At 41.3% G+C, this 27,582-nt stretch overlaps 3 protein-coding genes across 3 annotated transcripts in view; 2 read left to right on the top strand and 1 right to left on the bottom strand.

The window, feature by feature from the left end:
- parp3 (poly (ADP-ribose) polymerase family, member 3) overlaps positions 1-5,089 on the bottom strand; it is an 11,790-nt gene extending 6,701 nt beyond the window's left edge. The window contains exons 1-5 of the mRNA XM_030777150.1: positions 5,050-5,089; positions 3,313-3,522; positions 2,658-2,783; positions 1,497-1,679; positions 933-1,071 (exon numbers count right to left, since the gene is read on the bottom strand). Of these exons, the coding sequence (XP_030633010.1) occupies positions 933-1,071; positions 1,497-1,679; positions 2,658-2,783; positions 3,313-3,489 (625 nt within the window). The 5' untranslated portion in view covers positions 3,490-3,522; positions 5,050-5,089. The remainder of the gene's footprint in view (positions 1-932; positions 1,072-1,496; positions 1,680-2,657; positions 2,784-3,312; positions 3,523-5,049) is intronic.
- A 4,523-nt stretch (positions 5,090-9,612) lies between these two features.
- On the top strand, positions 9,613-14,153 carry LOC115813600 (tripartite motif-containing protein 16-like protein). Its single transcript, XM_030776104.1, has 6 exons — positions 9,613-10,215; positions 11,405-11,500; positions 11,749-11,982; positions 12,260-12,419; positions 12,516-12,575; positions 13,618-14,153. The coding sequence occupies exons 1-6, from the start codon at positions 9,622-9,624 to the stop codon at positions 14,151-14,153; spliced, it is 1,680 nt and encodes a 559-aa protein (XP_030631964.1). The 5' UTR covers positions 9,613-9,621.
- Positions 14,154-18,076: 3,923 nt separating this feature from the next.
- LOC115815492 (tripartite motif-containing protein 16-like) lies at positions 18,077-27,339 on the top strand. Its single transcript, XM_030778446.1, has 7 exons — positions 18,077-18,670; positions 19,891-19,986; positions 20,254-20,487; positions 20,650-20,803; positions 20,946-21,005; positions 24,971-25,292; positions 27,297-27,339. The coding sequence occupies exons 1-7, from the start codon at positions 18,077-18,079 to the stop codon at positions 27,337-27,339; spliced, it is 1,503 nt and encodes a 500-aa protein (XP_030634306.1).
- The last annotated feature ends 243 nt before the right edge of the window (positions 27,340-27,582 follow it).

The raw sequence follows: 27,582 nt of genomic DNA on the forward strand, positions 1-27,582 counted from the left end.
TTAAGGACCTGACCGCTGGGTAAGTGCCGCCAGCGCTATGGTTGAGCATCATTTTTTTTTTCCCCCCAATGCCAGTGCTAAAACGACAGAGTTGGCAGAGCAGAAGGAATCAGGTAGATCATTCCACCGTTGAACAACCCAGGCATGCAAAGAGTCCAGTTGGTGACTTTCTACGGTGGGATGGAATTTGCAAACGCTGTTCCTTCAAAGACCGTAGCAGGTTGGCTGGGACATAGGTCTCCGTGAGTGACCCAGTGTATGGAGGGGTGGTTCCACTGGTTGATTTTGAAAACCACCATCAGGGTCTTAAGCTCGATGGGGGCAGATACAGGGAGGGAGATGAAGAGAGGTACAACTGGTGCCTGCTTGGGTTGAGTAAAGACTCACCCTCCCACATTGCCATTACTGGGGACTTACTGGGAACGATCCATTTCAAATTGGGCGAAAAGGAGCAAAAATTAAAAAAAAAAAAGTAAAAATAAAATATAAGAAAAAAAAAAAGAAAACAGTTGCCCATATTTGATCATAATTCAAACTCTTTGTCTCCTTTGTCTCTCCTATAAAACTAGAAAATTATTCTAAATGTTTCCATATTCCAGAGCAGTGTATTGAGAGTTTGCTAATATTACTCAGGTATAGTTCTTATAGTAATTGTAGTGTTTGACTGGGTGAAAAGGAAAAGACAAGGACCAAACTCAAGGGCTTTTAAAATGTACCATGTCCCTGTCAGAACACTGACTTTACAGGGGTTTAACGGACAACTAAAACTCTTCTCCAAATGGTTAAGTCTCTTTGTTCTTCTTCAATGGACATAACAGTTGAATAATATGACATGTCCAACAACAAGTCAGTCCAGTCAGGAAATCTGCTACATTTATCTATGCATACACGCCAACCAATAAGAGAGCTTTTTTAAAAAAACGTGTTCTTACCCAGGTTCATGCTCTCCATGGCGTCTTTGAACATATCGTTGTTGAAGATGAACTTAATGAATCTCTGTGTGGACTGATCCAAAGTGCAAGGCAATGTATTCTGCACAACTGTCTTCTTTACTCCATCAACAGTGTCCACCTGAGACACACACACACATGCACACGCACGCACACACACACACACACACACGCACGCACGCACACGGAGTTCAGTATGTTATTAATCAAAGGTATCCACTACTTTTTTTGGAGGGTTTTACAGTGTGTCTGTTGGTTTTAAAAAATAACTTTATATTACTCAAATAATCAAAGATTAAAAAAAATACAATTTCAAAGGACTTTAAGTCAGTCAGTTACCATATTTACTCAATTAAGAGCTGAAATCTAACGCAAACACTTACACACACACACACACACACACACACACAATTCAGATAAACACAAGTGTCTAGAAGTTTCTACACTCCCACTGAAAATGAGCCAGTGATGAAACTACTGAGATTGTGAACAATTTATTCATAGTCACCTGAATCAATCACCTTGAGCTGGAATTACCCCACTTACTTTGACCTCTGCATCCTGGTCTCCGTCCACCTCAATCAGTGTGTACTTTCCAGGGTGGGAGACAAAGTTCTCCCGCTCACTCCAGTTGTTCTTTGTTTTGTCCTTGAATTTCTTCTCGAAGTCTTTGATTGCTGCGTCAACACTTGACACAGGACCTAACAGTTTGGACTGACCCACCTCCCCCTGGGCAGAAAACAAACAAACAAACAAACAAACAAGTTAAGAGAATGACAGGAAAATGAAAACTCCACCTCACTGATATGGCAACCTTTACAATACTGTACTCAAAATGAATTCAGAGGTTCATAAAACTTCATTACTCTGTGGACGCACTGTCTTAGTGCCACGAAATTGGAAGGAGGTTGAATGAAGCTTAACGCTGAGCTGAAGTTCTTTATTAAAGACGTTACCCAGAAAACACGGCTGCACTACAGGCCAGATTCAGCGGCGGTCCACAGAGCAATACAGACAAGAACAATCTCACAGACCAACGCCACTGAAACAAATTCAAAACCATAAGAATACTAACAAGACAAGATTCGCACAGATCAGCGTAAGCCTGAAATGAGTAGGTTTCACAAATGACACATGTATACACAGGTAATTTACAGATGCATGTGATCACTGCACTGGGATCTGATTGGCCAGCAGAAGGTAGGACAGAGGCGTGTCAACTTAAGACTGTACTCTGTTAATACGAACTGTCACAGCTCTGCATGCACACACAGTATTCCAAGAGGAACAATATATAACGAGTCATACACAATACATTCACGCTGTACTTTAAAATACATTCATGCACTTTAAAATTGTTTCACTCAGGACTGTACATCCACTACACATTCTTATATTCCTATACTATTATATTTTTATATTTCTACATTTCTTTCCTCTCTCTATTAATTGCACATGTACATATATATTCCTTTTTTTATATATATCTCCTCATATTACCTTTATACTTACATTTTATTTTTCTTGTATTATTATCTACCCACTGCATTTTGCAAGCTGAGCTGGCCCCAAGCCCAAGAATTTCATTATTGATAATGATGTCCACATTGTTATCTAGTAAATGACAATAAAACTTGAAAGTGAAACTGTAATATCCAGTATGAACTGTGGTCAAAAGAACAGCTGGATAAGTATGAGTGCACTCACCACTCTGCCCCATCTTGTCCAGCAGTAGTAATTCTTCCCATTCTGTAAAACTTGAATGACGTAGAATTTGTTGTTGTTATGTCCGATGTTGGTCTGGTTCAGCATGCAGTCATAATCCTCGTAAACCTGTGGAGAGAATACATAATCTAGCCTGATTCTAATCTAGCCACTGGGGTGTGATGAAACATAATTCTTTAGCATAATTTAGGAATTCCTATACAAACATCAACGACAACAACGACAACGACAACGACAACGACAACAACATCAGTATAAAAACAAACATAAATGCTTTACAACTTCATTCAAGTCACAGCAAAGGCTTGGCATCCGTGTTTGATGTCACGGCAACGGAACAAAGCAACCTGAATCTACACTTTACCAAACTAAAAACATATGTCTTGTGGCAGATCCATGCTGGAAATCTTTGCTTTGCTACCAAACAGCTTCCACAATTAACAGTAATGACAGAACCCAGAAACTGAGCCAAAATGGCCGCCGAGATCCCTGAAAGGAAATTTCCACCTGTGAGACAGCGCACTGAAAACTTCACAGTGAGTTGTCAGAGTATAAACCCCACTGTCTCACTGTACCGAGCCGCCATCTCGCCGTACGACGCCACAGGAACAGGCCGTCCACCGAGCCAAACACCCACCTCTGCGACGATCCCGCAGTGCTCGTCTGTCTTGCGTTTGCCCTTGGCCTGCGGCGTGGCGGCCTTCAGGGCCTCCTTGGCCGCCCTGAACGCGTCCTGCGGCGCCTCCGGCTCCTCCTCCTTGACCTTCTTCCCACCGGCCTTTGCAGCTCTGGTAGACTTTCTCTTCGGGGGCATATTTTCTTCTCTTATTGTAATCCCTATAGCAATCTGTAAACAAATAAAAAAGAATAAAATAAACACATTATAACTACACTGTTTTGGATAGGGCTGGCTATGCTTTCTCTCTCTCTCTCTGTCTCAACATGCTGTCAGATGAATGAGGGAGAATCCATGGCCTTGCTGCATGGTCCGGGCTGTTTGTAGAGGCCTTTCAGTGGTCATGTGATTTATAATCAGCCCAACAAACAGAGAGAGAATTTTAGCAGAACACTGAGCGCACAAAAGAGGCCAGTCTCCCACGCGTAACTTGTGGGTCACATAGTTATATCTATTCCATGGGCTACTCTAAGGCGGATGCTCTTCAGACCAATACAACCCTACCCATCAAACATTTCATCTAGTCCCTGTCCAAATGAAGGACACAGACTATAGAGCTGTTCCAATCCATGTCTATATATAGACTTGGAACTTTCTTCCTGACCTAAATCAGTGAATGTACAACAATTAGAAGATTTAGGCAAGTAGCTTACTGGTTATATCCATTTTCAGACACCTCAAAAACATTTATGTTTTTGCCTTTACATAGGCTGTTTTTATATAACAAGGGGACATTTTGTGTTACTGCAGCCTGTTCAGACCTGAATCAGGTGTGACAGAAAGGCTCTCCTACCTGTGTGTGTGTGTGGGTGTGTCGTTTATTTCAACATTTTTAAAAAGTATATTCTCGGGTGTTCCTCCTCCTCCTCACATATTAAACATTATTGAAATCACAGCGAGGTAAACAAGATAAATCACCCACTTCAGAGAGGGTTTACACATTGTTAACTAACTTTAGAAGGAGACTTTTCTGCTCCCCGATGCACGGTGACAGCAGAAAAGCGAGCACACTCAGCGAACAATACGGTTTTCAGACATATTGTTGTGATCCATTGCGTATTTGACACATATAAAGAAAACGCAAGACGTACGAACACTATACATATGCGCCGTTTGCATACACGGCCGTTACCATGCTGAAGAAAATGAAGTCCATCTCATTTTAAACTACCTTCGACTTCCTCGCAATGTTTGATTTGTTCCAGCAGCATTACACACAGGACATGGAGCCCATAAACAAAGCGGGGAGGTCTTCGCCTGTTTGCCAGCACTTCCTGAAATGGATCGATGACTAAGACTTGCCTGGACTTGCCTGTTCGGCCGTGGCGTAACGCTACTTTACTAACTGAGACTCGGACAGTGTAATGTCCAGGGACAATGGGAATGCAGGTTTACGACGGTTTCAAACCACTAACTTCACATTTTAAATTGATTAATGTTAGGACAAGCATTCGACATTGCAGGGTAGAAGGGTTACTGATTAGCAGACGCACTGCCTTATTGTTTTCAAGGCCAAAGTTGACAACCCAATATGACAAATTGTAAGCAACAATTTTGACCATGTGCATGTTAACTATCAAATAAACTTAACCTAGATAGTTTGCCTTACGATGTATGTAAGACACAGCACTGTCACTGCAGTGCATGTTATCTAAATAGGGCGCTGCTAAAATTTATGTCCAAATGAATTGAACCTACCGTACTCGTACTTTGCTGCCTGGTGCAGTTCCTGACAACGGTGCGGAGTTCAGGCACTGTCGCGGTTGCTCTGTGTTGACTGTGCAGACAGACAGCCTATCTTCTTCCGCAACGCGTCACGCCCACATGTTTTAAAGAGTCCCCGAAATGCGATTTGAAAATTAGACACATGGGTTGTTCTATTTAAAACGTTAAAGAAATCCCTTTATACACACATGCCACACACACACACACACACACACACACACACACACACACACACACACACACACACACACACACACACACAGAGAGAGAGAGAGAGAGAGAGAGAGAGAGAGAGAGAGAGAGAGAGAGAGAGAAAATGTGAATGCTTTTAGAATGCATTGTTTTCTCCATTGTAAGAAATCTTAACCACACTTGCAGAAACACCACAGACTGCATATGCACATGCATATCTGCAAACCATATACAACACACACACACACACACACACACACACACGCACACACACACACACGCTACACATAACTGGCTAAATACACAGCTGTTTTCTTTATGGCTAATTTATTTATTTATAGCCAAATAAGTCATGCACTCAGATAGTGGACAAAGGCATATAATGCATTACTTAACTCCCATTTATTTTGCTGAGACTGATCCACTGTGAGGCACAAAGGAGACAGGTGTAAAGTTGAATAATCAATGTACTTTATTAACCTGAGAGTGGCAATAGTTAACTTAACGTCCCTATCATCTGTAATTCTCCAGCTCACGACCATTACCATAGTCTACTGTCATGTGTGTCCACACAAAGGGATAAGTTATACATACACATATACACATGTAGTAACCGGAGGGAAACTGAGGAGGAAGAATGGTAGCATTCTGAGGTAAGTGTGTCTGCAGGTTTAGATCTAGGACCCCAGGAGTGAACACTTTTACTTGGCTAAGTTCAGTTGCACTGTTAGGGTATGGGCCCCAGTGGGAGCCATAGTCGGTGTAGCTTACTTCCTTGGACCTGGAAATCTGGATCCAGGGGTTTCGGGCGGAAACTTGGCCCCCAGCGGGAGCATTGTTTTTGATGTCAGACTCAAGCCCACCGGCACAACATCAAAACCGTGCCTTTGGTCTGGCAAGAGATGTAGTTCTGCACTGTTTACCAGGTGTAGGACAGCTGAATGTACCTCTGTTTGACAGCTAGGCTTAGCTAGGTTCGGCTAGCTCAGTCAGTAGAGCGTGAGGTTCTTAATGCTGGGGTTTTGAGTTCGAACCCCACGTTGGGTGGCATGGTCATTGGTTTTGATGTGAGAGTCCATGTTAATGCACTGCTCTTGACTGATACAGATGGTCTTGGTATCTGTATGATGGCTTTAAGGTCACTATCCTGGGGGGTCTAGTCGCTGATACGTTTTTAGCTTTCCTGTAAAAATATTTAGGGAGCTGGCTTCCCTGATATCTATAGGTAGTGTGTTCCATAGCTTTGGGATGTAGTTGGCAAAGGCTCCATCCCCGATTTTCTTTCTGTTGCTGAAAACCTCCAATAAACCAGCAGCAGATGATCACGGTGTTCTTGAAGGTACGTACTTCACAAGGCAGTTAGCAATGTAGCAATGTTTGCCTGTAGACACACCTCTGTTGATTTTTTTAATGGTCATTGATTTGAATCAGTTCTGTTCTTATTTTTATTCTTTAACTCCACCAGATTCCCAGGATCTCACGTTGGATCCCGTAACAGCAAATATGAATCCCTCTGTCTGTCTGAGGGGAATAAAACAGTGACATGGAGCGCCAGAGTCCAGTCATATCCCGATCATCCAGAGAGATTTCATTATTTTCCTCAGGTGTTGTGTGGAGAGAGTGTGTCTGCACGCTGTTACTGGGAGGTTACTCTTACTCATTCTGGCACAACAACTAAGAGTTTAAACTCCCCACAGTTCCCAGTTCCTCCAGAATAGGTATTTAAGAGGTCTTAAAAGTCATTACATTTGTACTTAAAAATGTGCATCTATCCTGGATAGTCGTAAACAGCATCTCTCAGCTGCTATACCGTCGGCCGGCTTACGTCACTTCAGCGTTCCTAATGGCGGTGTGAATACAAACAGAACAAAAGCCCTAGAACGTATGTAGTTCTAGGGGAAGCTCCCCAGGGGGTGGTTCCTATCAAATTAGCCCCTAGAACTGTTCGGTCCGAAAGCGCCTTATGTGGACCACAGGGCAGGAACTCTGTCCCTCTACAGCATCTCTGACACGATGACCCTCCTCCACAGAGTCCACACCACATTCACTCAGCCCCTCTATCCTGGGTTTTGTGTTTGGAAAGGGTCTCAAGTGAAGTTATGTCATCATCAAAAATGAATAAAGATAGAATGGTCCTATTAGGATCACAATGTCAAATAATTGTATTCTATTTTCATTTGACAGACATGATGTAGTTCATTATGGAGGTAGGTGGTAGTGAAGGAGTGCTGTGATTGTAGCTGAGATTACTCTAATGATCATCCTCTGATTCTTCTCTACATGTTTTCTGGTGAGATCTCTGAAGTGCTGGCTGGGAGGTTTCTCTTAATGACTGTGATGAGTTTGTCCTGATTAAATCACTTTGTGAATTGTGGGTGAAATTCTCAGCCTGGGCCAAATGAGACTGAGTCCCAATGCCACACGATACCTGTTCTGAGACAAAACAATAGGAGTCTAACAATGAGTCAGATGCAGTGTAAGTTTATTGTATAGTTCAAAAGGCATACAACAAACTGAGTCAGGTCCCGGGGAGTGACTGACGCCTTCTCACAAAGCACCGGTTTTTATACACGTTTTCTCAAAAAAGATACACTGTCACAGCCTGCACCTCATTTTGGACTTTTAGTTTGTCATGTCTTTGTGCGCCTGTTCTCTGTCTGTCTCTGCCCCTCACCTGTTCCCGTTTGTCTCATTATTAACCTTGTTAGTTTTATCCAATCCTGTTTTGTCCTGTTTAGTTTCCCTCTGTATTTAAGTCCTAGTGTTTGCCTTGTCTTTTGTCTATCGTTGTTTGTGTTTTAGAGCACTCTGTTATGCTGCACCTTTTTGTTACCAGTTTTTGTTCCTGTTCTGCACATGTATTTTGATCTTCAGTTCCAGTAAAATCCTCTTTTTTTCACCGTCATCATTGTGTCCTGCACTTGGGTTCTGCACCACACCACCAGCGTGACATACACATTACTTTGTCTCTTTGTATGTGGGGCGTCTCTGCCAGCCCATCTTCACAGACTCCTCTAATCGCTGGTTTAGGTTACGTCATTATTGTCTAGTTCCTTTACGTTTACCATACGTCGTCACCAATATTTACTGCCCTGCTAAGTAGTGGAGTAAGATACATCACAAACCTGGAATGTTTCACCTTCTCCATATATTATGACTGACCACAACACTCTGGCAGAGGCGCCGACCTTATCTCACATGCAGTCCTCTATAGGGCCACACAGGCCTTTTCTTTCTGAACAAAGAGAACTTGATGTTTCTTACAATACAAAGGATTGTATAGTTATAGCTGTTAATATAAACGATTACATTGATTCACCCCTATAATAATGAATACATTATTGTTACATTGTTTATCATGGTTACTGCAGTGGTTATCTTAAAGGAGAGTAATATTTCTCCAACAGAATCTCAGTCTCTCCCTATTAATGACAGTTCCCTGAGAGGAGGATGTGATTAGTTAGTTATGTGTGTATTTGATCCTACAGTAAACTAATTATTTCAGATTTGCCATTCTAAATGATCAGTGTCTATGAATGAGGTTTACCTCTCTCAGCTATAAAGATCTGCTTGATAGCTAAAATAGAAATTCAATAGTCAATGTACATCTCCCTGTCTCTCTAGCAGAGTGACACTACAGCCATGATATACATGTAGTTTCCTTCAGGTGACTGTCACGGCCCTCTGGGCTTTCCCTCTTTTCCCCCAGGCCGTGGTTTTGTTTATCTTTTTGTGTGTTCCCTGGTGGGCATGCTGGTGGTGTGGCAGGAGGCAATCAGCCCAGTTGGGTACACCGGCGTGCAGCTGTACCTGAGATTAAAAGCTCCGCCCCTCCACCTCTCCCCGCCCCTCCTCTCCTTTCTTTTTTGTTTGTCTGCTTTCGGTTGCCAGGGTGGACGATGTTAGTTTTGGAGGTGGCCGGTCGGACTGACGTTGTGTTTACGTTCATTGAACCTTTTTTTGGACGCACTGATGGCTCACATCGGTTTTCTTTTGCGCTGATTAAATAAATGTTATTTGTTATAAATTGTTTAAATTATATTCTTAATCCGCATCCCCCCCCCCCCCCCTTACTTATTATTGCACTCACCTTGTGGGCTCCAGGTGTGCTTGTAAACACCCACTCCTTCTCTCTCTCTCTCTCTCTCTCTCTCTCTCTCTCTCTCACACACACACACACACCACATCTCTCTGTTTATTATGTGTGATCTGCCACTTTAAGACAACCTTACACTCACACAGAACCAGGAACTCACTTATACTTTCACTTATAGAGACATGAAACCGACCTGAGTTTCCTGATCAGTGTGTATTCAATCGATTGTTGATAATTCTGAGTGTGTGATCAGTAAAATGGCACAGGCCAGTATTTCAGAGTTTCATGACCAGTTCATGTGTGCAGTCTGTCTGGATCTCCTTAAGGATCCTGTGACTATTCCCTGTGGACACAGTTACTGTATGGGCTGTATTAAGGGCTGCTGGGATCAGGATGATCAGAAGGGAGTCTACAGCTGCCCCCAGTGCAGACAGACCTTCATCCCAAGACCAGTTCTACGTAAAAATACCATGTTTGCTGAAATGGTGGAGAAAGTGAAGAAGACGAGACTCCAAGCTGCTGCTCCTCCTGCTCACTGTTATGCTGGACCTGGAGATGTGGAGTGTGGTGTTTGTACTGGGAGAAAACTCAAAGCCATCAAGTCCTGTCTGGTGTGTCTGGACTCCTACTGTCAAACTCACTTTGACCGTCATGAAGAACTGTTCAAAGGGAAGAGACACAATGTGATTGACGCCACTGGAAAACTACAAGATCAGATTTGCCCTCATCACAACAAACTGATAGAACTATGGTGTCGGACCGACCAACAGTTCATGTGTTATCTGTGTATGGTGGATGAACACAGAGACCATAAAACAGTGTCAGTGGCAGCAGAGAGGACTGAAAGACAGGTATGTACAGGGACTTCTCTTACAGCTCAGTGATAATGTGTGTAAATGTGCACTGACCACTGATAACTGTCATCTGGATTTAGGAAAACAAAAGCTGTTTATTTTGTCATGAAGTCACACCAACCGTGACACAGCTCTACTGTCACACTGAGGTTTAGTCAATGGGTCTGGGCCTGTTTTTTGTTTTATTTTTTCAGTTGAAGCAGTTTTGCTTGTTTGGGAAAAAACAAACATTGTTGTTGTACTTACATGTTCCTGAGGCGTCGCTGTTTTAAAATGACATTTAATTCAATCATAGTTGCCGAACGTTTTCCATTAGACTATTCACATGTTTATTGTAATAGGACTGGCCGACCACAAGGGGGAAATGTAACGAAATGTGCTGTAATAAAAGTTTGTCCAAACCAGCGCCTGCTCCCTTCACTCTTCATGCTGACGCTTCGTTTATTCCTTAACTCATGTCAAAATGGCGAGTAAAACTGCAGAGTTTTGGGAGAAGGGAGAATAAAGTGTCGTGTAGATTTTAAATCGATGCCACGTACATCAACAAAATGAAAACGGTTTGCAAATTGTACTCACAACTACTGAGGAAATCTTACTCAAGTAAAACAGTTCTTTGCAAACGTTAACCGATTATCACAGATATCACTGCTATTTTCTCAGGGCTATTTTCTCAATAGCTTAAATTGACATTTTTTTTAAATTTTATTTTTATATTCTTTCAAAGAATAATTTTGTTGTTGTAACTGATGTAATCTTATGGTATATATACAGTGTAGGGAACATTGTAACTGCATTTTATGACATGCAGTTGATTATATTTGAAACTAAAAGAAAAAAGGCAGAGCGTTTGTGGGGTTAAATACCTATTACGTCGTATTTAATTACACATTCCCTTTTAATTCAGTTACATGATGATCGTCTCCACTGATACTGTTATAATAATTATGATTGGAATTATTTATAACCACAGGCTTAAATTCTCTGCATTATCATTTTAAAATAACAGATATAAATTCGTAATTAAAGGGGATTATGCCACAACCAGAGTGAAAAAACAGTAAAATATATGAGGGCAAACAGGCTCAAAATTAAGTCAAAACAATGAATCTTGATCACAGTGAGATTGATTGGACACAGAAGACTGTGTGTAAATGTATCCAGTGTGATGTGTTTATTTGTGTAACAGAAAGAGTTGGGAGAAAGTCAGAGGAAAACCCAGCAGAAAATCCAGGAGAGAGAGAAGGAGGTGCAGGAGCTGAGACAGGCTGTGGAGTCTCTGAGGGTGAGTGTTGAACAGAGGAGAAGACAAGAGCTGGCTGCTGGAGGAGTCATTTGAGGACTCAGTCAGGGTTCTCCTCCAGTCAGTCAGTGAGGAGTCCAGTGTTGGGCTACTGTCCAATCCCACTGAGTCACAGTGTAGGGAACAGACTGACTGAGTAAGAGCTGAGTGAAGTGTGTGATTGTAATGGACCCAACTCCTCTGTGTGTGTGTGTGTGTGTGTGTGTGTGTGTGTGTGTGTCTCCTAACAGCGCTCTGCACAGGCAGCAGTGGAGGACAGTGAGAGGATCTTTACTGAGCTGATCCGCTCCATTGAGAGAAGGTGCCGTGAGGTGACAGAGCTGATCAGAGATCAGGAGAAGAGTGAATTGAGTCAGGCTGAAGGAGTCCTGGAGCGACTGGAGCAGGAGATTGCTGATCTGAGGAGGAGAGACACTGAGCTGGAGCAGCTTTCATACACAGAGGATCACATCCATTTCCTCCAGGTAACAGTGGGGGAGAAAGTGCTCTATTAAATTACAGTGCCTGTGTTCAGGTGTGTGTGTGTGTGTGTGTGTGTGTGTGTGTCTGTAAAGAGTTTTCTGTCTCTTCTCTCCTGAATCTAAAACTGCTTGACTCCTCAGTAAAAAAATGTCTATATGTTACATAAAGTTTTATTTCCGTACAAAACACAAAATCTTGTACTAGTGTGTGTCTCTCTCTCTCTCCCTCTCTCTCTCTCTCTCTCTGTGTGTGTGTGTGTGTGTGTGTGTGTGCGTGTAGTGTTTCCCATCTCTCTGTTCCCCTCCTGGATCTGAAGTCTCACCCAGCATCACTGTCAGTCCACACCTCTCTTTTGAGGATGTAGGAAAATCTGTCTCTCATCTGAAAGAGCGACTGGAGGATTTCTGTAAGGCGGAGTTTGAAAGACTTTCCACACAAGGTTTGGGAATTTAGATAATGTTACTGAAAACTTTTTAAGACCAGGTTATTTCAAAAAGTTTGAAGAAGTTAATAATCAGTCCTTTTGTTTCTATAGCAAAAAACATCAAGATCTTTGCTCCTCCTGAACCCAAAACCAGAGAGGAGTTCTTACAATGTAAGTTACTCACACACACACACACACACACACATACTCACACATACAGACAGACAGACAGACAGACAGACAGACAGACAGACACACACACACACGCACACACACACACTCACACATACAGATAGACAGACAGACACACACACACACACACACACAGGCACATGCACATGCACACGCACGTGCACACACATACATGGACAAGCACAAATACACATAACTCACCAGAGCAGACGTGTTACAGCCATGGCACTAAATGAAACCGTTGAATAAAATTGAATGTGTGTGTGAGAGAGAGAGAGAGAGAGAGAGACAGACAGACAGACAAAGGGAGAGAGAGAGAACAATTTAGAGATATAGAGAAAAGATAGAGAGACATTAATAAACAGAGTTAATGAAAAAAAAAATTACAGAATCAAGAGGACACATAGTTTGTGTGCTATAGAAAGTGAATTACCATTTGACACTCACAGTGTGACAGAGTGATTGGTGAAGTTGACAGTTATGACTGTTAGACTGCTGACAGTTTTCAATCATTACACAGTCACAATAAAACAACAGCAGATAAGCTCCGCCCCCTGTGAGCCCTCCCCCTCTATTGGACAGAGATTCACTCTGATGTGTTGTATGTGTTCCAATGTTTTATATTTACCTTAGTGCTTTTCATAACTTATGAAAATAAAGCCTTGACATTAAATTGACTTAAGTAAAAGGAGGGTATATCTACAGAGAGAAAGAGGGAGGAGAGAGAAAAAACTGTTTGGTGGTTATCATGATCCTGAAAAGTGAAGGAATTAAATTTACATTAAACATTGAGGATGAGAAGGATTAGAGACAAAAGTCACAAAAGGTGAGAAAAAGTGTGTTATTGTGTGTGTGATTTCAAAATATAAGTTTAATATAATGACATACAGGTTTATCATATAGTGAATATTACATTGCATTAATGTTTATTTTTTACTTTTATGTTTTACGGGTCATTTAAGTTTTCAATTTTACAATGATTTGATGTTCATTTTTTATTTTTATTCCTCAACTCCACCAGATTCCTGTGATCTCACACTGGATCCCAACACAGTAAATAAATACCTCTGTCTGTCTGAGGGGAACAGAATGGTGACACACAGTAACACAGACCAGTCATATCCTGATCATCCAGAGAGATTTGATGAGTGGGAGCAGGTGTTGTGTAGAGAGAGTGTGTCTGAACGCTGTTACTGGGAGACTGAGTGGAGTGGGCATTATGGGTTTTATATATCAGTGTCATATAAAGACATCAGGAGGAAAGGACTGGGTCGTGAGTGTAGGTTTGGATTTAATGATCAGTCCTGGAGTTTGTTCTGTTTTCCCTCTGATTGCTCATTCATACACAATAATAAAGAGACTCAACTCCCCATAGTTCCCAGTTCCTCCAGAATAGGAGTGTATGTGGACCACAGGGCAGGAACTCTGTCCTTCTACAGCGTCTCTGACACAATGACCCTCCTCCACAGAGTCCAGACCACATTCACTCAGCCCCTCTATCCTGGGTTCTGGGTTGGTTATCAGTCAACAGTGAGATTATGTTGTTTTAAAAAATGAATAAAAATGGAAATGTCTGGTTATAGATAATAACAGTGTTGTATTATCAGATGACAGACATGATGTAGTTAATTATGGATGGAGGTGGTAGTGAAGGAGTGCTGTGATTGTAGCTGAGATTACTCTAATGATCATCCTCTGATTCTTCTCTACATGTTTTCTGGTGAGATCTCTGAAGTGCTGGCTGGGAGGTTTCTCTTAATGACTGTGATGATTTTGTCCTGATTAAATCACTTTGTGAATCTCAGTCTCTCCACATTAATGACAGTTTGTGTTTGAATCTGAGAGGGAATGTTTTGTACAGACCAGTAAAATCCACATTCTTACATTGTCTAGGTTTTTTTTTCTCCTGTAATTTCTGTAATTTGGATATTGACCATTGAGACAGTAAATACTTTATTCTAATACACTTCCTTCATATGTAGTTGAAAACATTAAAATCACTGGTTATACTGTATTGTGTGTGTGAGTGTATGTTTCCTTGTCAGTGTCTCCAAACAAATCTCAGAATCTATTTATGTCTGTTCTGTCCCCTTCTTTCTCTCTCTGTCTCTTTCTCTGTCTGTCTCTGTCTCTGTCTGTCTCCGTCTATGTCCCCCTCTATCTCTCTCTGTCTCTTTCTCTGTCTGTCTGTGTCTCTGTCTGTCTGTGTCTCTGTCTGTCTCTGTCTCTGTCTCTGTCTGTCTCTTTCTCTGTCTGTCTGTGTCTCTGTCTGTCTGTGTCTCTGTCTCTGTCTGTCTGTGTCTCTGTCTGTCTGTGTCTCTGTCTGTCTGTGTCTCTGTCTGTCTCTGTCTCTGTCTGTCTGTGTCTCTGTCTGTCTCTGTCTCTGTCTCTGTCTGTCTGTGTCTCTGTATGTCTGTGTCTCTGTCCACAGACCCTCCAGAGACTTCCAGTTTGTCTGAGTCTGGAGATTCATCTCATTACACAGCAGTACATCAATATATCCCATTACTGCCACTTCTCCTCACAGTAATCAACCAATAGTAAGGTGTGGAGAGTGTTGGTGATGGATGGACATTGTGTGACCAGCAGATGGCGACAAACAAAAAACAACTCATGTAAAATAACCTCTTAATACACAGTTTTTATACATCATCAATAATTATCAATAAACTGTTTAGAAATCATCAGTAGATTGATGAGAACCAGAGCAGTCTACTTTATCTGTAATTAAACTTAAATAAACAGGGTCACAGGGTGGACAGGAGGCATGACCCTAGTTACCATTTCAGCCCTGAAGGGGATGTTCTATTTAATAAACCCAATCACATGTGCATACATGTGTGCCAAAGGCGCTGGGGCAATGGGAGCAGTGCAAGGGGGTGGAGGTACGGAGGTGCTCCATGCAGGGGTGATCTGGAGAGGATCCAGGGCCTCTGGGTGGGGGCCGAATCTGTGAAGTTGTCAAAGGGTTGTCAGCAGGCTGAGGGACCAGGAGAGACACCTATACCTAAAGCTGGCATCTGTACTCCCCTTCCTCCGGTTCACTCGACCAGTGTCGGTCATCTTCAGCAGCAGCGGGACAGGTTGAGCTGACATGGGATTGGACCTAAATGAAAATAGCATTTTGTTCAGTAACATTCCACCACTTTCACCTGTAATATTAAAAGAAAGTGTGGTTAAATGTTAAAGGAATAGACTACTGCGTTCAGACTTCAGGCACTGACTCGGGCAGCGGTTCTCTCCCACATGACTTATCTCTCTTTTGCTGCTGCAGCTGTGTTGGCCTCCTTTTTTCTTTCTTTGAAAATGTGCTCATACTCGCCATAAGCATGTATCAGAATGTCCACCTCCAGTGGGGTGAAGTAGGTAGACTTTTTTTATGTTTTCGCTGGTTGCCATGGTGAATCGTAGTCTCGGCACTCCACTGACGATGGCTTTTTGTAGTCGTCACGCACGCGCTTAACTCAGAGTGAACATACTCGGAGTTGACTGAGCTAACTCAGATCAGCTTTTCTGGAACTGAAAACTCAGAGATTCCCATCTCAGCGTTAATCAACTCAGAGTTCAGGATTAGACTCAGATTTTGTTAAACCTGCTTTCTGGAATAGCCCCCAGGTGATTAGCCAGTCAGGTCCAAATGGACTCTGATTGGCCCGGAGACAGGGAGGTAGAGAGAGAGAGAGGCCTGACACTCTCAAAGAGCTTAGAAACAATCAGTCGTTTTAACGTCTAGAAGAATCCAAACAAAACAAGCACAATCTGATACCACTTCTAGATAGTGCAGGTTGGAGTCACTGAAAACACAGAATAAAATATATTTTATTTAATGTCAAGTCGATTACAATTCCATTTTGATCAGGTGGATAATCAGTATGTTACTTTATAGTGACAAATGTCAAAATCATTCTTCAAAAGACCAGAGAAGAGCTTTTACAATGTAAGTTACACACACTTAAAATGTCACTTAATTTAATACAAGAATAGCTAAGAATAACTCATTTTTCAGTTGAACATTTGAATGCTGTCTGTTTTCAGCTCCTTTCTTAATATTTTTTTATTTAAAAAAATGACAAACTAAAAATGTACAAACCAAAAAAGAAGGAAACAGATAAATAAATTTGGACCTCTGTGCCCTGTCCCATTCACGTGTGGAACATCCGAAAGTGTGTGTATGCTGGGGTCCAACTGAAATCACTCCAGTCCTCGGTCAGGAGGATGATTGGGCAAAGACAGGAGGTTACGGAAATCCACCTTTTCTTAAGTCTTTGACGGAATAGCAATATGATGTGTGTGGTCTCTGTACAAAGGAACACAAGGGAATAAAGAAATTACAATCGCGACATACAATTCTAATACTAGCCACTAGATGGCGTCAAAACAGTGATCAATTAACTTTTCTGCCTCAGGATGAATCAGCAAGAGCTGCATTACAAGGATTTCTAGTGCAGGCGCCATATTGACTAGCTACAGAAGTCGCAATTAATTCAATAAGAACAAATGTGTAAAGCATCACAAACACATTTTAATCAATAAACATTTACTCGTAGGCATTACTAGACAGGAATACAAATATAATTTGTTAAATTATAAAAATGCAATTCTGTGTGGCGTCAAACATTCTTTCGGGGCTAGTAATGACAACGTTACTCACAGAGTTTGAACACCTTTTATTTAACCCACAAATCCAACAGAATATACTGAATGTAAACCAGTTCACTAAACATGAACGTGATAATGACACATATAAAACATTACAGGTTTAACTTATCAAGATTAAAATACTATACATTGCTAGTGTCAGGGGCGGTTCTAACTTGTACAGCGCCCTGGGTGAACCCCTCCCTCACTGCCCCCTCCAATCTCGTACTTCTGAGTGGGCGACCTTCCCAGGCAGTCGCCTATCTAGCTCACAAACTAGAATCAGGGCGCCCACTCTGATAAGATTAACTGACCCATACGGTGACATAATATCATTGACGTGACGAGCAAACAAGCGATAGAAAACTGATCGCTCAATTTCCGCCCCCGGGCAAGATGCCACCCTGGGTGGCTGCCCATGTCACCCATGCCTAAATCCACCCCTGCTACAGCTGTTGTAAAAGAGACTGAAATATATCTGTTTGATGAACTAGTTGAGTTTGTCTAGTGACTCCACACACACGTGAGCAGAGGGCAGCAGAGTTTCATACTGACACTGCCTCTGAATTACACATGCAATTTTGTAAGGGCAAATTCCAGGTTAAACAACACACACACACACACACACACACACACAAACACATACACTTACTCTCTCTCTCTCTTTCTCTATCAAAGTGACACACCTCTCTGTGAAATATAAATGATCTTTGGCCTTAAAATAAACTCTTTCACTCTCATATAGTAGCAGGAAGTCACTAATACTTTCACTTACAGAGAAATCAAAGTCCCTTGAGTTTCCTGATCAGCATGCGTTTCATGGATTGATCATATTTCTGAAAATGGCAGAGGTCAGTTTTTCAGAGTATCAGGACCAGTTCATGTGTCCAGTCTGTCTGGATCTCCTTAAGGATCCTGTGACTATTCCCTGTGGACACAGTTACTGTATGGGCTGTATTAAGGGCTGCTGGGATCAGGATGATCAGAAGGGAGTCTACAGCTGCCCCCAGTGCAGAGAGACCTTCACTCCAAGACCAGCTCTGGGTAAAAACACTATGCTGTCTGAAGTGGTGGAGAAAGTGAAGAAGACGAGACTCCGAGATGCTGCTCCTCCTGCTCACTGTTATGCTGGACCTGGAGATGTGGAGTGTGGTGTTTGTACTGGGAGAAAACTCAAAGCCATCAAGTCCTGTCTGGTGTGTCTGGATTCCTACTGTCAAACTCACTTTGAACAACATGAAAAACTGTTCAAAGGGAAGAGACACAATGTGACTGATGCCACCAGAAAACTACAAGACCAGATTTGCCCTCACCATAATGAACTGATAAAGCTGTGGTGTCGAACCGACCAACAGTTCCTGTGTTATCTGTGTCTGGTGGATGAACACAGAGACCATAAAACAGTGTCAGTGGCAGCAGAGAGGACTGAAAGACAGGTATGTACAGGGACTTCTCTCACAGCTCAATGAGAATGTGTGTAAATGTGTACTGACCACTGATAACTGTCATTTGGATCCAACATAATTATTCTAACATTTCTGACTGACAGACTTGAATATGATTTTATTGACATGGCCTGTTTCATAATGTAATTCATATTTTAATGGTGACAGACACCACCTCCGTAATTGGGGAAAAGAGGTTTTTCAGCAACTATACAGGAATCTTATGAAATGTTATCATTACAAATGCGACGAATATCCATATACTAATAATCAACGTTGTTGTACTTACAATATGCAGAGGCATTTCTGTTTTGAAACTGTATTAATATTAAGAAATATTGGTGACCGTTTTCCCACTTACTCGCATTTTTAATGTAATTGAACTAGCCGTCCACAAGGGGGCAGTGTTACGCCAAGTGCTGTAATAAAACTTGGATCTAAAAATCACCGCTCTACTCGTCTTTTTCTTCCTGTTGGAGGAGCACGTCTCGTGGGGAGTCTTGGTAGAGGGAAGAACACAGTGTTGTGAAGATTTTAAATTGATACAAACGGCCAAGTGCATCGACGAAAAGAAAACAATTAGCAAATTATCATTACAACTATGTAGGAGTCTTAATTGAGTAACAAAACTCTTTGCAAACGATTGAAAATGATGACAGGCTATATTCTAACCTGGGCAAACGTTAGCTTAAATTGACACAAATGCATTTTTCCTGCTCTCTGTCGAAGAATAATTTTGTTGTGACAAATGTAATATTGTGATATGTATACAGTGTGGAGAACATTGATTTATTTTCACTTTATCACATTATGTACATTTGATTGTATTTAAAATGAGAAGAAAAAGGGCAGAGTATTTGTGGGGCTAAATACCTTCTCCTCTTTATGTAATAACACATTCCTTTAGAGTTCACTTCTATAATGACTGTCTCCACTGGTACTCTTATACTGATTATGACTGTAATTATTTATCACTACAGGCTACTCATCAAATACCCAGTGTTTTCGTTTTTTAATTACAGATATAAATTCATACTCAAAGGGAAAAATTGGGCTTTAAAGCAAACCAAAACAGTTAAATATATGAGTGCAAACAGCCTCAAATTTAAACAGTCGAGATAGTGACTTTTTTATCACACTGAGATTCATTGGATACAGAAGTATGTGTGTAAATGGACCAAGTGTAATGATGTGTTTTATTTGTGTAACAGAAACAGTTGGGAAAAAGTCAGAGGAAAAACCAGCAGAGAATCCAGGAGAGAGAGAAGGAGGTGCAGGAGCTGAGACAGGCTGTGGAGTCTCTGAGGGTGAGTGTTGAACAGAGGAGAAGACAAGAGCTGGCTGCTGGAGGAGTCATTTGAGGGCTCAGTCAGGGCTCTCCTCCAGTCAGTCAGTGAGGAGTCCAGTGTTGGGCTACTGTCCAGTCCCACTGAGTCACAGTGTAGGGAACAGACTGGCTGAGTAAGAGCTGAGTGTGTGTGTGATTGTAATGGACCCCCCTCCTCTGTGTGTGTGTGTGTGTGTGTGTGTGTGTGTGTGTGTGTGTGTGTGTGTGTGTGTGTGTGTCCTAACAGCGCTCTGCACAGGCAGCAGTGGAGGACAGTGAGAGGATCTTTACTGAGCTGATCCGCTCCATTGAGAGAAGGTGCCGTGAGGTGATAGAGCTGATCAGAGATCAGGAGAAGAGTGAATTGAGTCGGACTGAAGGAGTCCTGGAGCGACTGGAGCAGGAGATTTCTGATCTGAGGAGGAGAGACACTGAGCTGGAGCAGCTTTCACACACAGAGGATCACATCCATTTCCTCCAGGTAACAGTGGAGGACAAAATGATCACCAATATAACAGTAACTGACTTCTCCTCAGTAAAATTTGTGTAAAATTTTGTTTCCATCCATCAAGGCTATGTTTGTGTATCTGTGTGCGTGCGTGTGTGTGTGTGTGTGTGTGTTTGCGTGTGTGTTTGTGTTTAGAGTTTCTCATCTCTCTGTTCCCCTCCTGGATCTGAAGACTTACCCAGCATCACTGTCAGTCCACACCTCTCTTTTGAGGATGTAGGAAAATTCGTCTCTCAGCTGAAAGAGCAACTGGAGGATTTCTGTAAGGAGGAGTTTGGAAGAGTTTCCAGTAAAGGTTTAGGATTTAGATGCTGTTACTTAAATGTTGTAAAGAATATTTAATTTCAAGTATTTTCTGTTCTATTTCTCCGTTTCTCTTTCTATTGTGAACACTTTAATAATGAGTCTAATGAATCCTTTTGTTTTTCTAGTGACAAACTCTGACATCATTCCTCTCCCTGAACCCAAAACCAGAGAGCAGTTCTTACAATGTGAGTAGCACACACACACACAAACACACACACACACACACAGGCACACGCAAACACACACACACACACATACACACATACATGTACACGCATGCGCGCACACACACACACACACACACACACACACACGCACACACACACACACTCAGACACATGCTTGATTGCAGACAGTAATAGCTCAGTCATTACATGATTACAACAAACCTTCACAACTCCTACACAGCTTAACTCCTTAACAACTGTTAACTGTTACCGAAGGTGCTGTGCCTCCGGTGTCCACTGGAGGGCGCATGCACCGAAGGTGCAAGGCCCCTATTGCTTTCCTCAGGATTATTTATTTATTATTACTTTTATCATTCTTTTTCTTCAAGACTTGGCCATTTTTGAGGTGGTTCCCATGGGTGAAAACTCCTGAAATTTGGTACACACATTAGTGCTTGTGACAGTTACTCAGAGACGGAGGCTTGGCCCCGGGTGTGGCCCGGGGACTCCATAGCGCCCCCATATGGCATTGAGTCTTGTGTCAGCATGTAGTTTCAGCTACACGCACCAAATTTTGTAGGCATGTAGGTCTCCCCAAGACGAACAAATTTGCAATTTCATTGTATTGGCCATTCCCAACAGAAAGCGAGTTAATTTGGATTTCGTGTGTTTTGACACGTGTTACATTTTGACTTTCTCCTCCTAGACGGTTCATTGGATTCATGTCAGATTTGCTATGTATGATGTGAAGATGCTGCAGATTTTAAATTGACAAGGGATTTTTGATATGTTGCAAGGTGTTGAAATGGTGAAATGATGAATTTACATGTCTTGCCACGCAGGACAGCAATGTGTCATAAATTCTCCATGCACTGCTTGATACGGCTAAAACTTCACAGGTTATTGGTTATGATGCTTATGATGATATCCACATGCCCAGAGCAACACCCTGCTATGCCGCCACCATCTCGTAACAGAAAAGGTGTTTTCTTTTCTAATCAATCAAATTAATGAGTTGTACCGTCGAGGTTGGTCTAGCGGTGCTTATGCCATACCCCTCGACATGTCTTTGATTTGGACAAGAAGAGCGGTCATGTTTGATTATGTGTTTTGATTTGGACAATAAGAGCGGTCATGTTTGATTATGTGTTTTGATTTGGACAAGAAGAGCAGTCATGTTTGATTATGTGTTTTGATTTGGACAAGAAGAGCAGTCATGTTTGATTATGTGTTTTGGGCACATTAGCAGTGTTGCTAAATCACCGAAATTGGGAGACGTTTTGCTTCGTTAAAAACGACCTCTTTTAATTGTGGTGTCGTATTAATTTGGTGATTAAATCGTGGATAACGGTTGACAAGCTGTATGAAAATTTTGGATGAGTCACAGGCAAAATCAGCTTTGAGTCGCGTTGTTGCTAACTCACCTATGTCGGCAGTGTAGGTGCAATTGCAGTCCTAACACAGGGACACCAAAAGATGTAGGTGTGATAGGATTAATAAATCAGTCTCATAAAATTTATTAACTATTAATTTGGGTGTTCAATATTTTATTAATTAAACAACCAAGATTAATGGGGTAAACTAGCTGTAACACTGTGCTACAGTCTTAGAGAGTATTGCAGTACTAATGTATTACAATTACACTACTAAATCCATAACACTCATGAACAACCAGGTTGGGGAAGGTAATTGGGAGTGCTTTGATGGCAGAGGTTGGCATTCAATGAATACTGTGGCAGGAACAGACAGGACAACAGTTTATTTCAATGATACTATTTATTAACACAATCAATACTAATTGGCAAACTAATACTGATATGGTACAATCAATAATCAGCAGCAAATAGAATGATCAAAGGGTAAATGGTAACAAAATGGTAATGAGTCTATGTACAGGTATTCCAATGCAATCCCAATGTTGGAGGTGTGCAATCAGAAAAGGGGAGTTAGAGAGAGAGAGAACGCATGCCAGATCTATCCTTCACTAGTTGTAACCAAAAGAAAATAGCAAACGGCTAAAAACCTCATCGTACATGAAATACAGTGTGTACATTTAAATCATAAAAGAATTCAAATAACAACACTTCCTTCACGTTAACTGCATGTAATCTTAATACTAAAGTATGCCCAGATGCCAGCCTTACTTTGAATAGCTCATTGCGTGGCGACCGAAGGTGCGTCTTTGGTAGTCTGATGAGCAGTGCGATTTGCAGGTCCAGAGAGAAGTTCCTTTCCTTGTCACTTGAAGATCTTCGGGGCTCGGTGGCTCGTACGATGATCTTGAAGGGTTCTTGGTTTAGTTAATCGACGTTTAAAGAAATAAAAAAGGGATCCGGTCGCCTTTTCTTCCGTCGAATACTGTGCGTTACAGTGTAACTAGCCGGTAGAAGTTAAAGTTGCAACTGCGCGAGAGAAAGTAAATTAAACTTTGGTTGTACAAATGTCTCGCTTCTTTGTTACGCTGTCCTTTTCTTCGGCAGAGAAAAGAGACACACGCTGCTAGCGAGCTGCTGCTAGAGCGAGCCGCTGCTAGGGAGTTGCAGAATTGCGGGGCTGGAAAGGAAAAGAGTTTGGAATTTTCCGCAGTTTTATGGCGAAAATTGCGTCATCACTGTATGGTAGCTGCTTCATTGCTGTATCCAATACCGTTACAGTGAAACCTGAGAAGATGGGTACAGATTACCCATGCGGTCAAGCAGGGAATTATGGGTAACATGGTTTACGGACCTGACGACCCCTACAGCAGTATGGCAGTATTGTATGCTTCCTAAGAAACAGTTTTTTTCTCCTTTTTGTAATTTGATTTAGAATCATGACACCGATGTCTATATCGTGCAAAGACACACATGGACATTAATATAACTTTAATATTTGTGTTTACTTGCCAATACCTCAGCAACTAACTTGCTGATATTTTGTGGTTGTATGGTTGTAAGCCCGAATCCCTTTAGCTGTTGCTGACCATGTAATCTGACACACACATCAGATATGAGCGCATTGTTGGATGACGAAATGTCACGGGTCCAGATTGCCGGAGGTGCAAGGGCTCGCCATCACCGCTTGTGGCTATATATATTTTTGTTGTTGTTATTATTATTATTGTTATTATTATTGTTGTTGTTGTTGTCATTATTTCATGTCATTATTATTGTTGTTGTTGTTGTCATTATTTCATGTCATTATTATTGGTTGTCATTATTATTGGTTCTCTCACATTGCAAGTTTACATTTATTGTCATAAAATGATCTACTTTGGTAACATATCTGACACTAAATCATGTTGAACTGAATTGAGGCAGAAAGAGAGAGAGAGAGAGAGAGAGAGAGAGAGAGAGAGAGAAGAATCATGACTAGGTACAGGAAAGACATTAAGAATTTAAAAAGATAAAAAGACAACAGAAACTTTTATAAAAAGTAAGTTAACATTTGACACTCACAGTGTGACAGTTGAGTAGTGAAGTTGACAGTTATGACTGTTAGACTGCTGACAGTTTTCAAACATTCCACAGTCACAATAAGACAACAGCAGATAAGCTCCGCCCCCTTTGATCCCTCCCCCTTTAGTGATTTTACTTTAGTAATATTTTCATAACTTATGTCAATAAAACCCTCAGATTAGTTTAATTGAATTAACTAGGAGGAGTAGATTTACAGAGAAAGAGCAAGAAAGAGAGACAGTGAAAAATGGAAAAAGAGAGAGAGAGGGGGAACTTTTTGGTGGTTATGATCCTGAGAGGGAATCAAATTTACATTTAAAAATGAATATGAGAAAGATTATCTATGTTAGAAAGTTGAGATTGGATATAAAGTGTCTTGTTTGGAAATTTGAATTTGATATAATGAAAGATACGTTTAAGATAGAGTGAATCTTACATTTTATTCATGTCTCTGTTAATGTTTTTTTATTGATTTCAGTGATTTAAGTTTTCATTTTTAAAATGTCTTGATGTTCATCAGTAATTTTTATTCCTCAACTCCACCAGATACCTGTGATCTCACACTGGATCCCAACACAGCATATAAACACCTCTGTCTGTCTGAGGGGAACAGAGTGGTAACATACAGTCACACAGTCTGGTCATATCCTGATCATCCAGAGAGATTTGATGTGTGTTATCAGGTGTTGTATAGAGAGAGTGTGTCTGAACGCTGTTACTGGGAGACTGAGTGGAGTGGGCGTCATGGGGTTTATATATCAGTGTCATATAAAGACATCAGGAGGAAAGGACGGGGTCGTGAGTGTTGGTTTGGACGTAATGATCAGTCCTGGAGTTTGTACTGTTCTCCCTCTAATTATTCATTCTGGCACAATAATAAAGAGACTAAACTCCCCATAGTCCCCAGTTCCTCCAGAATAGGAGTGTATGTGGACCACAGGGCAGGAACTCTGTCCTTCTACAGCGTCTCTGACACAATGACCCTCCTCCACACAGTCCAGACCACATTCACTCAGCCCCTCTGTCCTGGGTTTAGGGTCAGAGGAGACTTTTTTAGTGGTTTAGGGTCAAAAGTGAGGTTATGCCACCATCAAAAATGATTAAAATAGAATGGTTCAGTTATAATCATAATGTCAAATGATTGTGTTGTAGTATCAGATGACAGACATGATTTGGTTATTATGGATGGAGGTTGTAGTGAAGGAGTGCTGTGATTGTAGCTGAGATTACTCTAATGATCATCCTCTGATTCTTCTCTACATGTTTTCTGGTGAGATATCTGAAGTGTTGAATGAGAGGTTTCTTTTCATGACTGTGATGGTTTTGTTTTGATAAAATCATTTTATGACGTTCAGTCTTCCCCCGTTGCTTGGAGATTTTGTTTAAACCAGAGATGGACAGTCAAGTAAAATCATCATGTACGTTTTTGTCATTTGGATTTTGACCGCTGACCTTTGAGACAGAAGGTACATCATTTCTAATCTATTTAAAAAAACAAGAAATCTGAGAAGTGTGTCTATGTTGAATTGAATGAACTGAAGTAAATTAACGTGAACTGAACTGAGTGTCTCTCTGTCTGAATCCTGTGTGATTTTCACATTCAGTAGATATTTTGACAGCACTGACTCTGGAGAGGGTGACTCTTATTACATTCAACTCAGTCATAGAGCATATGACACAGTCTAATGGTCATGTCAACCATACCACATCATTACTGAATCTAAACTCAATCTGACTGACTCCTTTTAGCTCTGCCCAGAACCATGAGTAGACCACAGATGGTGTGGTCATGACGTCAGCCTCCATCACCATCTCTATACAGATATCTGTGTGTTTGTTTATCAGTGATCACAGACCCTCCAGAGACTTCCAGTTTGTCTGAGTCTGGAGATTCATCTCATTACACAGCAGTACATCAATATATCCCATTACTGCCACTTCTCCTCACAGTAATCAACCAATAGTAAGGTGTGGAGAGTGTTGGTTCTAGATAAACATCAAATGACCAGCGGATGGAGACAAACAAAAACAACTTATATATAATAACCTCATAATACATAGTTTTCATGAATAATCAATAATTATCAATTAATAGTATATAAATCATCATTAGATTGTTATAAACTGCCAGTGTTGTATCTGTAAACATGCTGTCACACATTAGTACAGGGCTGTCCATCAGAGAACCAGAGCAGTCTACTTTATCTGTAATTAAACTTTAATAAACAGGGTCACAGGGTGGAAAAGAGACATGAATCTAGTAACCATTTTAGTCCTGAAGGGGGTGTTTTATTTTGTAAAATGAGTTACAGATATTGTGTGATAGCAGTTCATTTCTGACCATTAAAGCATTCATAAGGGAGTTTTAATGTGTTATAGATGTTGTTAACTGGTTATTATGCTCTACGAAAATGATTTTTAGGGCATCAGTTCCCATGAGGAGAACAGTTATGAAGAGGTGGGCTCTGTTCCCTAAACAGACTGTTAATGAAAACACAACTTCTCACTAAAACATTTCTTCCTCCACATTCAACAACTTTATTCTGCTCTGTGTCCCCAACACTGAACCTAATTCACTACCTTCACTGTCAGTTTACCACACGTATGTGATCAGTTTTTACACAGAAACCAAAGACATGCTGTTGTTATCACCTTATTCTCTCTCCCTCTAAAAGTCCAGTGCAGTTCTCTGAGAGGAGGTTGTGTGTATTTAGTTTTGTGTGTATTGGATCTTGCTCTAAACTTCTTATTTCAGACTTGCTATTCAAAATGATCAGTGTCTATGAATGAGGTTTACCTCTCTCGGCTGTAGAGAACTGCTTAATAACTTAAATGGAAAATCAGTATTCAGTGTGAGTCTCTGTGTCTCCAGCAGAGAGCAGCAGAGTGACACTACAGCCATGATACACATGTAGTTTCTTCAGGTGAGACTCCAGGTGTGTTTGTAAACCCCCACCCCAGTCTGTGTTGGTCTCTCTCTCTCTCTCTCTCTCTCTCTCTCTCTCACACACACACACACACACACATAAACACACAGACCATACTTCTCTGTTTGCTAATGAGTGATCTGCCACTTTAAGACAACCCTACCTCTCACACAGAACCAGGAAGTCACTCTTACTTTCACTTACAAAGACACCAAACTGATCTGAGTTTCC

This window comes from Chanos chanos, chromosome 6, assembly GCF_902362185.1.
Source record: "Chanos chanos chromosome 6, fChaCha1.1, whole genome shotgun sequence".
NCBI classification, from domain to species: domain Eukaryota; kingdom Metazoa; phylum Chordata; class Actinopteri; order Gonorynchiformes; family Chanidae; genus Chanos; species Chanos chanos.